This window comes from Paralichthys olivaceus, chromosome 15 (assembly GCF_024713975.1).
Source record: "Paralichthys olivaceus isolate ysfri-2021 chromosome 15, ASM2471397v2, whole genome shotgun sequence".
Lineage (NCBI taxonomy): Eukaryota > Metazoa > Chordata > Actinopteri > Pleuronectiformes > Paralichthyidae > Paralichthys > Paralichthys olivaceus.
In genome coordinates this window covers 20,393,461-20,405,278 of record NC_091107.1, presented here as the reverse complement: position 1 = coordinate 20,405,278, position 11,818 = coordinate 20,393,461, and the positions used below count along the sequence as shown (strand labels likewise).

At 45.1% G+C, this 11,818-nt stretch overlaps 1 protein-coding gene across 2 annotated transcripts in view; it reads right to left on the bottom strand.

The window, feature by feature from the left end:
• Window positions 1-297: 297 nt before the first annotated feature.
• The window catches only part of nrip1b (nuclear receptor interacting protein 1b), a 35,998-nt gene continuing 24,477 nt past the window's right edge, over window positions 298-11,818 (bottom strand). For both annotated transcript variants that reach the window (XM_020085906.2, XM_020085907.2), the window contains one exon: window positions 298-6,515. In XM_020085906.2, coding sequence (XP_019941465.1) covers window positions 2,418-6,062 — 3,645 coding nt within the window. In that variant the 5' untranslated portion in view covers window positions 6,063-6,515 and the 3' untranslated portion in view covers window positions 298-2,417. The remainder of the gene's footprint in view (window positions 6,516-11,818) is intronic.

Below are 11,818 nucleotides of genomic sequence, written 5' to 3'. Positions count from 1 at the left end.
ACAATTCTTTATTGTGAGGCCCAAGTCTGATATTGGGAAGTGTGTGATAACTTCCCTATTGGCTGACTTACTGTAATATGTTCTGTAAAACCTGCCACTCACATGAAAACCGGGCTACACTTGACCCTTTAACAAGAGTAAATATTTAAACACATGTATTGTTAAAAGGAATCTTGACAAAAACAAATGTATTTTATGGTTTATGGTTGTACCAAAACAGTTTTCCGTCAATAACATTGTCTAATAAATATTCTGAATGGAAAACTAGAAAAAGAGGAACACATTCATACTAGGTCATGCATTTTAGTACTTTATTTTTGAGATATCAGTGCAAATGAACACCAAAAATGAAAACATAAAAAATGAAATAATGTTTCAGGTCTTCACATGAAAAAATGAAACATCTTTTTTTTAATATTTGCTGCTACAAATGTATTTCTTAGATGCACAATGCAGATCCATGATTGTACGTCAATCCGCCACTAAAGCCCCTTCATAGAGCTTTGTTAACCAGTAACAGAAAAGAAAATCACAAAAATATTCAATGCACGTTTATTTTTCACACATTTTTATCAACTTGCTCAACAGCCTGTGGTTATTTAGAGACTGATCATATTCTAAACGAACCTCTCTCTGTGATAAAAAAAGACCTATTTTAAGACTTGACATTTTCCCCCATCACCAGTAGGGATACACAGGTAGTTCCCATGCGTCTGCATGCAACAGGCAGCAGTGAGGAGAGTCAGACATTATTACACAACACAGCGCAGGATAGATTATCATTTACCACATAGAGACACATGCAAAGAACAAACCAACCAAAAAAAGATGGGCATAGCATCCTCTGCCTTTGTATGTACACTTGTACGCATATAATTCATATTTACATGTCAGGGCATTAAAAACTAGGGTCATATCTTTTCTTAAACATTACAAAATAGTCATCTTTCATACTGAAAGTACTATTTACACAAATATATTTAACCGTTGTGAAAATGTATTAATCGAAGAGACATACTTCATAGGTATATGTATTAAAAAGATCACAAGACTAAATGGATAAAGCAGTGTGTGAAAGTAACTGAAGAGAATACAGTACAATCAAAGTAAGGAGCTAGATACCAGATATCCCTCAAAACACCAACATGTCTTGGCGATTGTTGGCCAGGTACACACATCCAGCTGCTTTGGAAACAAAGATGTACCTGTGGTCTTCTCTTTATTATCATGCATTTCTTTTGACATTTTATGATTTAAAAGACAGAGAGAGCCACAAAAAGAAAAGATGTCCAAAAACCACAACAGTTAAAAAATGATGGGGAAAAAAAATCACAAACTGTCAAATTCTCAACAGATAACAACACTGACATTTGTATTACATGCCATCAAATTATTCTGAAAAGCACACGAAGGACTCAGGTTCAATAGTGCAAACTCTGGGTGCTCCTTTCTATGAAATGAAAAGAAAAGGCCATGTGCTTCACACTCAAAGTTTTTGAGTGCATGAAAAAAAAACTGTGGTGTGGGTTTACCCAGGATGGTAAGATAAGTTTCTCAGACACTGCAGCCTTTTAGCTGTTGCTCTAGAAACCTGTTTACACACAGTTGCTCAACTGTAAGTACCACACACGCTCTGTTGACCCACCTGCTCAAAACTGCACAAACATCATTGCCCTGAATTTGCACTGTCGAATATTAGTCTTAGAAGTTCAATTCAAATCAAAGTAAAATACAATGAGTTGTGACCATTAAAACTTCTGCTGATATATACTCACTTCATTGGCAATCATACCACACCATGAATCGTTATAAAAAGCAAGACAAAGCATTCGTCATGGTAAGAACTTCACCGAAGCAACTGCAGTGTTAATATTGTTTTCAACGTCCTTTGGATGAATGTGTCATGTACATTGTTGTAATAGACGGCTGTGACTGTTCGAGAATGACTTTATTTGGATATCTAAAATTGATGGGACTCTGTCTCTCTGAAAGTGTTCTGATGGAGGGAATAAATAAATGTCCACTGAACTGAGCATGAACAATTTTGAACTCATTAATAATAAATGTCACTTGAAATGTTCTCTCTAAATGTTTTAGGGCAGGCAGCAAAGAAGACATGGATAGTGATATGTGTGCAATTCAGTATAAAACAAGGCCAATTTGTAAAGGACTTCATATCTGACAAAATAAAATATGTCGTGCATGAGAATCACTGATGGTAAAGGTTCAATTTGAGACAGTTATGTAGTTTTGGTTGTATCAATTAGACATTTTTGCTAAGACAGGCCTGTTTTCAGCTTTGCATTCTTTGTTATTTGTCTCATCAAACAAATTTGGCAAGTCATTAAAAAAAAAAGAAAAAACAGAGTCAATGGTTTTGATTTCCACTTGTTATTTTTCTGTTGATGATATAACTTCTACTCAGAAAATCGGCTCAGCCCCTGGCTCTCGTGGCTGTGCTTGTCGTTGTGGGTTGGTGATTGCGGGGTGGAGCTCAGACTGTGTTCATAGGCATGCATGTCACTGATTGGCTCTTCTTTAACTTTGACCACAGACTGGGTCCCTACTGCCTGATCCCTCACCTCTTTCCTCAGCTGAATACTTCCCTTCTGCAACATGTAATACAGAATGGGATTGGAACGTGAGAGCCGAGGAGAGTCCAGGTTTGAGTCACAACCCTCCTCCTCCTCCTCCTCCTCCTCCTCATTTTCCTGACTACCCCATCGCACAGGGCTCTCGGGCTCCTGTTTGACAAGAGTAGGGGGGTCCCGTTTTTGACTGACAGGCCATGGAGCTGGGTGGCGGCTCCAAGGGTTGCGGATAGGGCTGTCGCCTGCAGGTGGGGTGGGCAGTGGTCTGAGATTACTCTGAAGCCCTGAGTTAAGGGAGCCATGGGGGTGCCACCCAGGTAGGTTAAGGAAGCTGTGATTATGGGCAGGCTGACTGAGAATGCTGCCATTGGCCTTGCCATTGGCCTGTAGGACAGAAGGACTGGCTGCCCCCCGGGGCTGCTGGGACAGCTCCTTCAGGCAGTTGTCAGAGAGCAGCAGCTGTTTGAGCACATTGAAGCCCCGACTCTCTCTGGCAAGGGTTTCACTTGGTGGGCTCCTGGGTGGAACCACCTCTTCCTTGAGACTCCTCTGGTGGTCAGGCTCTTCCTGAACAGCAGAAGAGGCAAAAATGTTTGTGTCATTACTGTCAACTGCTCTTGAACAGCTGGTATTGCTCAAACTATCAGTCTGACCAGGGCAGAGGCGTCTCTTCTTAGGACTGGGGCTTGGATACTCCCTCTGTTCCTCTTTAACCTGTCTGGGCTGAGATTCAGTCTGCATAGCAGCACTGGTGTAGTAGGTAGCAGTCTGTTGTTTCAGTAGCTGGCTAAGGAGGCCATATTTTGCTATGACCTCTGCAGGCCGTGGTTCTGTTTTTAGGTCCTGCTGAGAATCTGAGAGAGGGCTATTCTTTTCATAGCCACTAGGTCTCTTCCTGCCACTAAACTCCTCAGACATGGCAGTTGACGGTCCCATCCCCTCTGTGAACTCCGTTTTGACCTTTATGTCCAAAGGAGGCCCATTAGAAGTGTCACACATGATGGAGGTACCAGGGCTCTTCTCATAGCATGCCCCTGCCACTTCCACACTCCTCCTCCCACTGGGCCTGTCTTTGCGGCTGACTGTAGCACTAGCCGAGCCTGTTCCTAGAAGGAGCTGCAGTACGGTGCGTCTCTCAAGAAGGTTCTCAATTTGAGAAGGAGGAGAAGCTTCCTTACGACTGAAAGGAGTGCCACTGCCAGAGGGTCTGTCGGAGAGTGGAGTGGTGGTGGTCCTGTGGATTGGAGCATTGAGCCTTTCCAAAAGAGCAAGGGGCCTGTTGGCATCAGGTTCCTGGCCCAGTCCTTTGCTGGGGGGGATGGGTGGGGAGGATGAAGCTGTGCCACACTGAGCCAAATTCTGCAACAGTTTACTGGCACTGAATGCAGGCTCAGAGGCCTTCTCAGCGGGGAAGGTTTTAGATTTACACAAGTCCAATGGGCTGGATTGAACATGGGGAGAGGGGTAGGAGTATGGTGATAGTGCACCACTATGGTCACGATTAATTGAGTAGTGGGGCTGGGCTGGGGCTACGGGTTTATCAGTAGGGCTTTTTGTCCTGGTGTCATCCCAGGGCACCAGTGCCTTTGGTTGGCTTTGGGACATGGTGGCCATAGTTATATCAAGTGGTGAATCCTGGTTACCTACACCTTTATTAACCATCTCATTATTTCTGCGCTCAAGAAGAAGCTGCATTAGTGTGACCTTAGGGTGGGACTTTAGGTCTGGGCTCATTTCAGACTCCTTGTTCATGGAACACTTTGATCCCAATGCCTCTGGCTTCCACTTGTTTATTAAAGATTCTGTTAATTTGTCCAGGGAGGAGGTAGAGATAGAGGAGGTGGAAGATGAGAAAATAGCATTGGAGACAGAGGAAGCAACAGTCAATGGTGGTGAAAGGGTTGAGGCGGAGGGTTGAGCTGAAGCTTGAGGAGAGAATGCAACAGGGGTGGAAGAAAACACCGTTGTGGAAGAAGATAGGGTAGACGTGGACGAGGAGGAGGAGAAGGAGGAAGAGGGGGTGGTAGTTTTAGGCCCTGTCTCTTGTGTATTGGCCCGGCTTCTCATTGAGAGGTCGATGGGAGAGCAACTCGAATAGGAACTCTCCGCATCGCTGCTATCCTTGGTCAGACTCCTCTCCTGGGTGGAGCACTCACTGTCCGATGTGACTGAAGAGGAGCCGCTTGGTGGCAGAATGCCACAACTATCCTCCAGGTGCCCATTCTTGGTCAGCTGCTTCTGGTTGTTGTGGTTGTTGAGTAGCAGTAGAAGCAAGCTGCTGCATGTTTGTGGGGGACGGGTTGGACGTGAGTCAAAGCCTCGCTTCTCCTTAGCTGGTTGGCTGTGAGTGTGGCTTGGAGCAGTTGGGGGAGTGGCTGGGGAGCTTTGGCTATGGCCACGTTGCAAAGAGGGGCTCTGTGGACTTGACAGGGCCGTTCGAGAGGATGTGGTTGTTGTATTTGTGGTTGTCATTCCATTTTGGGTTGTTAAGGAGCTTAAGGTGTCTGAAGCTCCAGGCAGACTCCCTCCCACACTAGGTGGTCTTATGTCCTGGCCATGCTGCTGGTTTGCCATGGCAGCTAGTCTCTCACTTGCAGATCTTCCTGAAAGCTGGGCTTTGAGTGCATGCTCTCTGGAATACTGCTGAAGATGGGCTTCACTAGACAGAAGCAGTGCCAGTTGACTGCAGGCTACACTGGGCTTGGGTGAAGGTGCTGGACTGGAACGGATTTTCACCATGTTGGCCACTGCCTTTAGACGCTCCGCACAGGATACTGATTCAGTAGCTGTTGGTGCGGAGGGAGGCGTGGCACTGTGCGCTGACCGAGGTGATTCTGGTGGCCTGTCCTGATTGTGTACCCGTCGACTGTAAGGTGTGTTGCTGTGATTTTGAAGTTTGCTCTTCCTCATCAGTCCCTTCAAGCGGCTTGAAGCCGTTCCATACACAGGAAGTGGGTCTTTGTCTGCAAGTGGTGCCTTGGATGGAGAGGAACACTCACTAGGTGGCTTATTAGAGTGCTGAGACATTGCCACACTCTGAAGCCGTGAGCTGAATGACTGAAGCAGTGAAGCCAACAGGGTGCTCTCCCCAGCATGAGGAGATCCCTCTAGTGCTCCATTTTGTAGGCCTCCCCCTTGGCCATTCAGTTCTATTGGGGGTGAACTCATCCGCTGATTCCCTGGATCATTCCAGGCTCCAGAGCGCAGTAGGCGGGCCTTCTTCAAGTGCTGTGAAGAACCTAGTGTGGGCCCATTGGTTCCAGTCTTAGGAGCTGTGGGCCCATGGTTGGGCAGTTGGTAGGGCCCACCCCCTTTGTCACCTTGCTCCTGATTGCTGCGGGCAGCCTCAGACCTCCCACTTGCCGTGGCCCCAGGCCCGGCCACCACTGGATGCATCAGTAAACCTTCCAGATAAGTTAGAACAGCTGAATCCTTGTGTGTCTCAGGGCCAGGCTCCTCCCCATGAGTCATGTTCAATACTAGGATCCTCTCGTATGGTTCAGCACGGCTACTGGGAAACAAATGTCCACTAGGTCATCTGGTAGACAGTGGCATGTACTTCTTAAATAACAAAAAGAGGGCACGGAATTGCACCAAGTGTGCAGGGGGTGAAAGAGTCACTGGCCAGAAGGAGATCCCTCTCTTTAGTGGGCAGAGTTAGCACTGTGGTAAAACAGCAGCCATATTTAGAGGCAGAGTGGGACAGGGGGGCCTCCCAGGCATTGTTGTCTGCCTTTAAACACCGTAGGATCCCAGAAGGCCCAGCTTCAGGCTTATGGGAGTAGCAAGCGAGGAGTCGGCTGGATTTCACCACAAAGATGTTGACACATTCCGTGGCTGTGGATGTTTGGGATGTCTGTCCTAAGGCCTGGATGTGGTTCTGTCAGTGGCGCCTTTCAGCTTTGCAGATCTCACATGGGGAACCTATGGCAGTGAGTGAGAGAAAAGAGAAGGAAGGGGGGAAACAGAGATGGTTGGGTGGAGAAAAAGAGGAGAAAAGGGAGAAATTGTGTGAGACGCAGGGATTTGCAAAGCACTATATCACATTCATTTCACCACCTTGTCTGCCATCTCTGTTACTTAGCAACATTTCAGATTGACTGCACACAGCTCCTTCTCCTCTCTGCACTCTCCCTTCACAGCCACCGAACAGACGATAAATGTAGATTAGGCCTGATTGGATCCAAATTGAAAATTCAAGACCACTACCTTGAAAACATTCAGGTCTTGAGCTGTAAGCCCCTCACAGCGATGCCTTTCAAAAGTGAAGGGCCTTGTGAGAGCTGTGAATAATTTCTTATGCAGCTTGTCATTTCAGTGGATTATCCCCCCTACCACCTTCTGCTCCTTATGCACTTGAGCAGCATCTCACACGAAGCAAACCCTCAGTCTGCATAGAGCAGAAGCCACCCACCCACATATACACCACAAGAATGAAGATGTGCATGAAGAGGTAGATACTGTATATGAACATGCACACTCTCGTACATAAAGACTAAGGTGAAAGCTATTCTTGTAGCTCAATCAATCTTTTAAATGCATTATTTGTATTAATACCAGGTCAGCTGAGAATACTTAGATTATCTCTTTACAGGCTCAATTGTTTTCAAACCAGTACACAAGAAAAAACCTAAACTGATATGATGTAAGTTGTGTTTTCAAACGACAGAGGAGAATCACAGCAAGGAAGTAGCTGACAGACAAGCTGTACATAAGTGCGTGTGTATTTTTTGTGTGTGTATTGGAGTAATGGTGGCTTAAGGATCAGGTGTGCCTGTCACACCACACCACTGTCAGGAGGGCAGAACCAGTGACACTAGGGTGACCGTTGTGCTAGTTGCCATGACAGTGTCAGCACTGCTGCCCTAGGAGACCTCTGCTCTGAACCCTGTCAGCTTGGTTTCCGTGGATACAGGACACCTCTGACAGTCCTGGACACATCCCATAAAGGTTAATTAATACAGAGTTTCCACCTCGCCTCAGCTGCTGTTCGTGTCCTTTCCCAATGCCGTCCTCACCTTTGGTGTCCGCTGAGTGGACCAACATAGCAGGTCACACAACAGGACAGCAGCCCTTGATTATGACGTGAGGCCATGGCGACCCACGCAAGCGCAAGACTAAATACCTCACCAAGAACAGTAGCAAAGGGCCAAAAACAACACAGCAGCAGGCTTCCAACCAGGCCGAAATCCATCCCCATGGTCAAGGTTCACAGGTTGTCATGACAGTAAGGGCAACAAAGTGGCACTTTTAATGCCACCTTGAAAATGAGCCCGGATTAGAAACTGGATTTAGGCTGATTAGCATGTCTGAATTGCAGTTCACTGAGGTTGGCAATTTAGACCTCTTCAAACCAAATGTCCAGTTTGACAAGACATTTCAGACATTGCAGTATTGTATAGAATAGCATTACTATAAGTGAGATGGGCCCATCAGCGTCAATTACAGTTCAAGGCCATCTTTAAGCTGTTGACCTAAATCTGACAGCAACAAAAGCCAACCTGGTCACACTGGGCCATCTGACGTCTGCTGTCATGCTAATCTTAGATGCTCAGGATTAGGGCTATTTTCCCATCAGTGAGCTTAACGCAATTATAATAGAATGCCCTGTAACACCATGTTTGATAAGCACAGTAAACATGTTTACCTTCAACATATATTGTTAGAGTCACTAATATGCCATGATACAGTTATTGAGGGAAAAATGTGAATGGGAAAAAAAACACGGTCTCAACATGGGAAAATCTGTTAATCTCTCTGCTGCCGGCAGTAAACCTTTGGAATTACAGTTGACCTTGTCCATGTTTTTGTCCAAAGAAACTTTAATACAGAGGAGACAAGGCAGCACAGAGACACTATGACACTGCACTGTGTTAGTTTATATACAGCAGAGCAACTGCAGTAACTAGCTCACATTAAACAAAGTGGAGGCCTTCAGCCTCTTGAGAGATATGTAATGACAGAACCGATGTCAAGTCCTGCTATAGCAAGGGAAAGAAAAAAAATATTCTTCTCAGTAACTCTGATATCAAGTAAATAACCTTAATATATGCTGAGCACCTAAAGCATACAGCACTCCTCCTTTTCCCTCCCAGAGTGTGTGATGTGTGCATTACTATTACATTATCTCCCCAGGAGTATACATTGAAAATGACCTTACACATCTGTTAACATGTCATCTCATTGGTGGTGGCACCCAAAAAGCCTGACCTCCGACCCCCTCCCCCACTGTGGGACACCACAGCACCAATGAGCTGCTCTACGGTTTCTGTGGTGATTATCCATTATCCTTGACAATGTCAGCCAATGACAGAACAGGCACATTCTAAAGTGATTTTTACCCCTACAGTCAGCCATGCACATGTGAGAGGGGAGGGAAAGCTACATGGAGGGGTGAAAGCTTCATCTTCCTCTGGCTTGCCTACTCTTCATCTGTTTCACTCTCTCTTTTGCTCCTCTTGTACTTAAAAGACACCAGGAACGGGATACGGTCACTGTAGGTCACTCTTCATAAGAGTCATAGAATTAACAAAAGGCAGACATAGGAATATGTCAGTGCCGATGCCATGGATTAGATCTTAAAATACAACCTTCATTTCATCCACTGACCTCCACATTACAACCCCCCCAGCCCTGAACACACTTGCTGGTATTTTTTATCTCAAAAAAGTCAACTGACCTTCATTGTCAGGAATGGTAATCCATTTAAGCCATTTAAAATGTATGAGACCAAACAAAAGAATTAAAAAGGGGAAGAGCCAAAGGAGCGGCAGTTAAAGTCAAGGTCATTCATACCGCTAAGGCTTTTCCACTTGATGCAACAGCTGGTGTCCATGCAAAGCTCTGGGCGTTAATAAAAAGTGACAATGCTGCCCGAGCGGTGTGTATTACTAATGTCTGACACCAGCCTGGCAGATGTGTTCTCCCTGCATTTAAGGGGAGTCAAGGTTAAAGGAATTTAAAAGGAGAGGCGATGCCTAAACACTATTATATCATGTAATCTGCAGCCCAGCCCTGCTGCACATACTCATCGGGGTAGCTCACTTACACATGCGGTGTGACCGCTATTTGTAAATTCAATATGCTCTGACATGATTAAATAAGACAAAACATAAGCTACCTGACCAAATGCAGTTGTTCCAGGCCTTCCACAAGTGAGCAAATGCACCAGAGGAAAGTTGAATTAAAAGCCCTTGTTCACCTTGAGGGAGGTAAACAAGAGAACAACATGCCACTGAACAGCAGGAGAGCTGGAGCAAGAAAATGTTTTTGCAGATAAGTCAATCAGGACAAAATAACACTGAAATGCAATACACAGACGCGTGCACACCCACACAATGAGAACTAGGGCACTCTGACCTACTTCTTAGGATGCACTGACCAAACAAGTCATGCAAAGCACACACGCCCCCATGTGTGCACCCAGAGAGCCATGGATGTACCCCACGTAAAGGAAATGTGAGATGTGAACGGTGAAAAGTCAAACCTCTTGTGTTAAATAACACAGGCGATTGTTTGGGAAAACTATCCTACTCAGAGCGCTTGGATGTAAGGAAAAGCATGTGATGACTGAATGCTAACATTTCACACTTGAACAAAAAGGGTCTGGAGTGCTTAAGTTCCTGGCCTGCATCTGGCCTTGGAAGAGGAGCGCGGGGGTGGATTTTAACTTCATCTGTACTCATCAGTACAAAGAGTTCTCAGAGTTGAGGGAGAGGATGGAGGAATTCATGCACAGATGAGTCATCTAAGCAGTTCAGAGCCCAGCTGACTCTGGCGAAGCACCCAGCCAAACTAGCCAGTGCAGTGATGATATCACTGTACTGTATCACAGACCCGGGCAGTCTTTCCTGTACCTCTCATGCCCAGGCTTGCATTGTTTACTAAAGTGTTTGAGTCCATAGTAAATATTTGTGTGCCATTTGGAGGACCCGCCCAAGGGCCATTTCCTGAGTGGCTGAGAATTAGTGCATCTATTAAACACACACACATTCCTTCTTAATGAGCCGTAGCTGCCATCAATCTATACCTGATTCATTTCTATTGGGCTCCGAGGTAATCTTCTGCTCACATCGTCTGTCCAAAATGGTGCTCATTTCCCTCCCGAAACAACACACATTTTCCATTTAAAAGTAAACACTGGTGCTGGAAATAGGAACAGCTGATTGCCCCATGGCCAGCATGCCAAAAGGCAGAGGGAGGCTCTTGAAACAGACTGCAGTGGTGATGTCTGAGGGAAATGGGCCACTTTGCAATTGAGATCCAATGTCCCACAGTCAGGCTGCCCTGAGAGCTGGATAAAACCAGCTAAAAAACCTTGGCCTTTAATGAATCATTCCCATAATATCCTTGGCATCAACCCTTAAGAAGGCTATTGCTGTGAGTCAGCAAGATGTCTGCCTTTATTGGGTTAAAAGAGTACCGTGTCTTTTTTTCTTTCTACTGTGAATGATGGTTTGCAGTAATAACGCGAGCGACAGAGATCTAAGTGACAGAAAAAGAAGAGGCCATGTTTCTGCTATCATTTCCCCTTTCATAATGCTCCCCATGACCTACTTTCTAGTTTTTAAATCATTCTAATGCTTGCTCTTATGAGGTTGGAGAATGATATCAAATTGTACAACAGGGTTTGAAGGGACAATCCATGAGAAGCATCCAAACACAGTTTGGAGTATTTCTTCTCTCTTTACCTAAGTAAGAATACAAGACTTACAATTAAAATGAATCTCTTAAATCAACTGGCTACATTTAACTCAATAAAGTGTAAAACAATTATGTGCAACCTTTTCTGACAAAATCTCTCAAGTAGCACCAATCCAGTTAGCAGGTCAAAGCTGAGTACATGCCAATGAACAGGAGACTTCAATAAGATTAGTCCTACACCTAGGAGTCTGACCCAGAGCTCACTGAGCAAAAGCTGGTGCAACCAACAAAAACAGCCCGACTCTAAACATTCCTGTAAGTCCCAGACTCTACATTAGCATTCAGGTTAATAATCAAAAACACATTTGGATACAAATTTGTGACTTTTCAATATGGCGTGGCAGCACAAACATGTCCACACATCTGTAAGATGAACTGATAATAATCGTATTATCCACCTTCACTTAAATATATTAAAGGACACGCTCCTGCAACAAGCTGCAGATAGCACAGACATCAAGACAGAGAGAAGTGCACTGACAATTAATCTCTCTTAACATTAACTCAGGGAGGATTAGGTACAT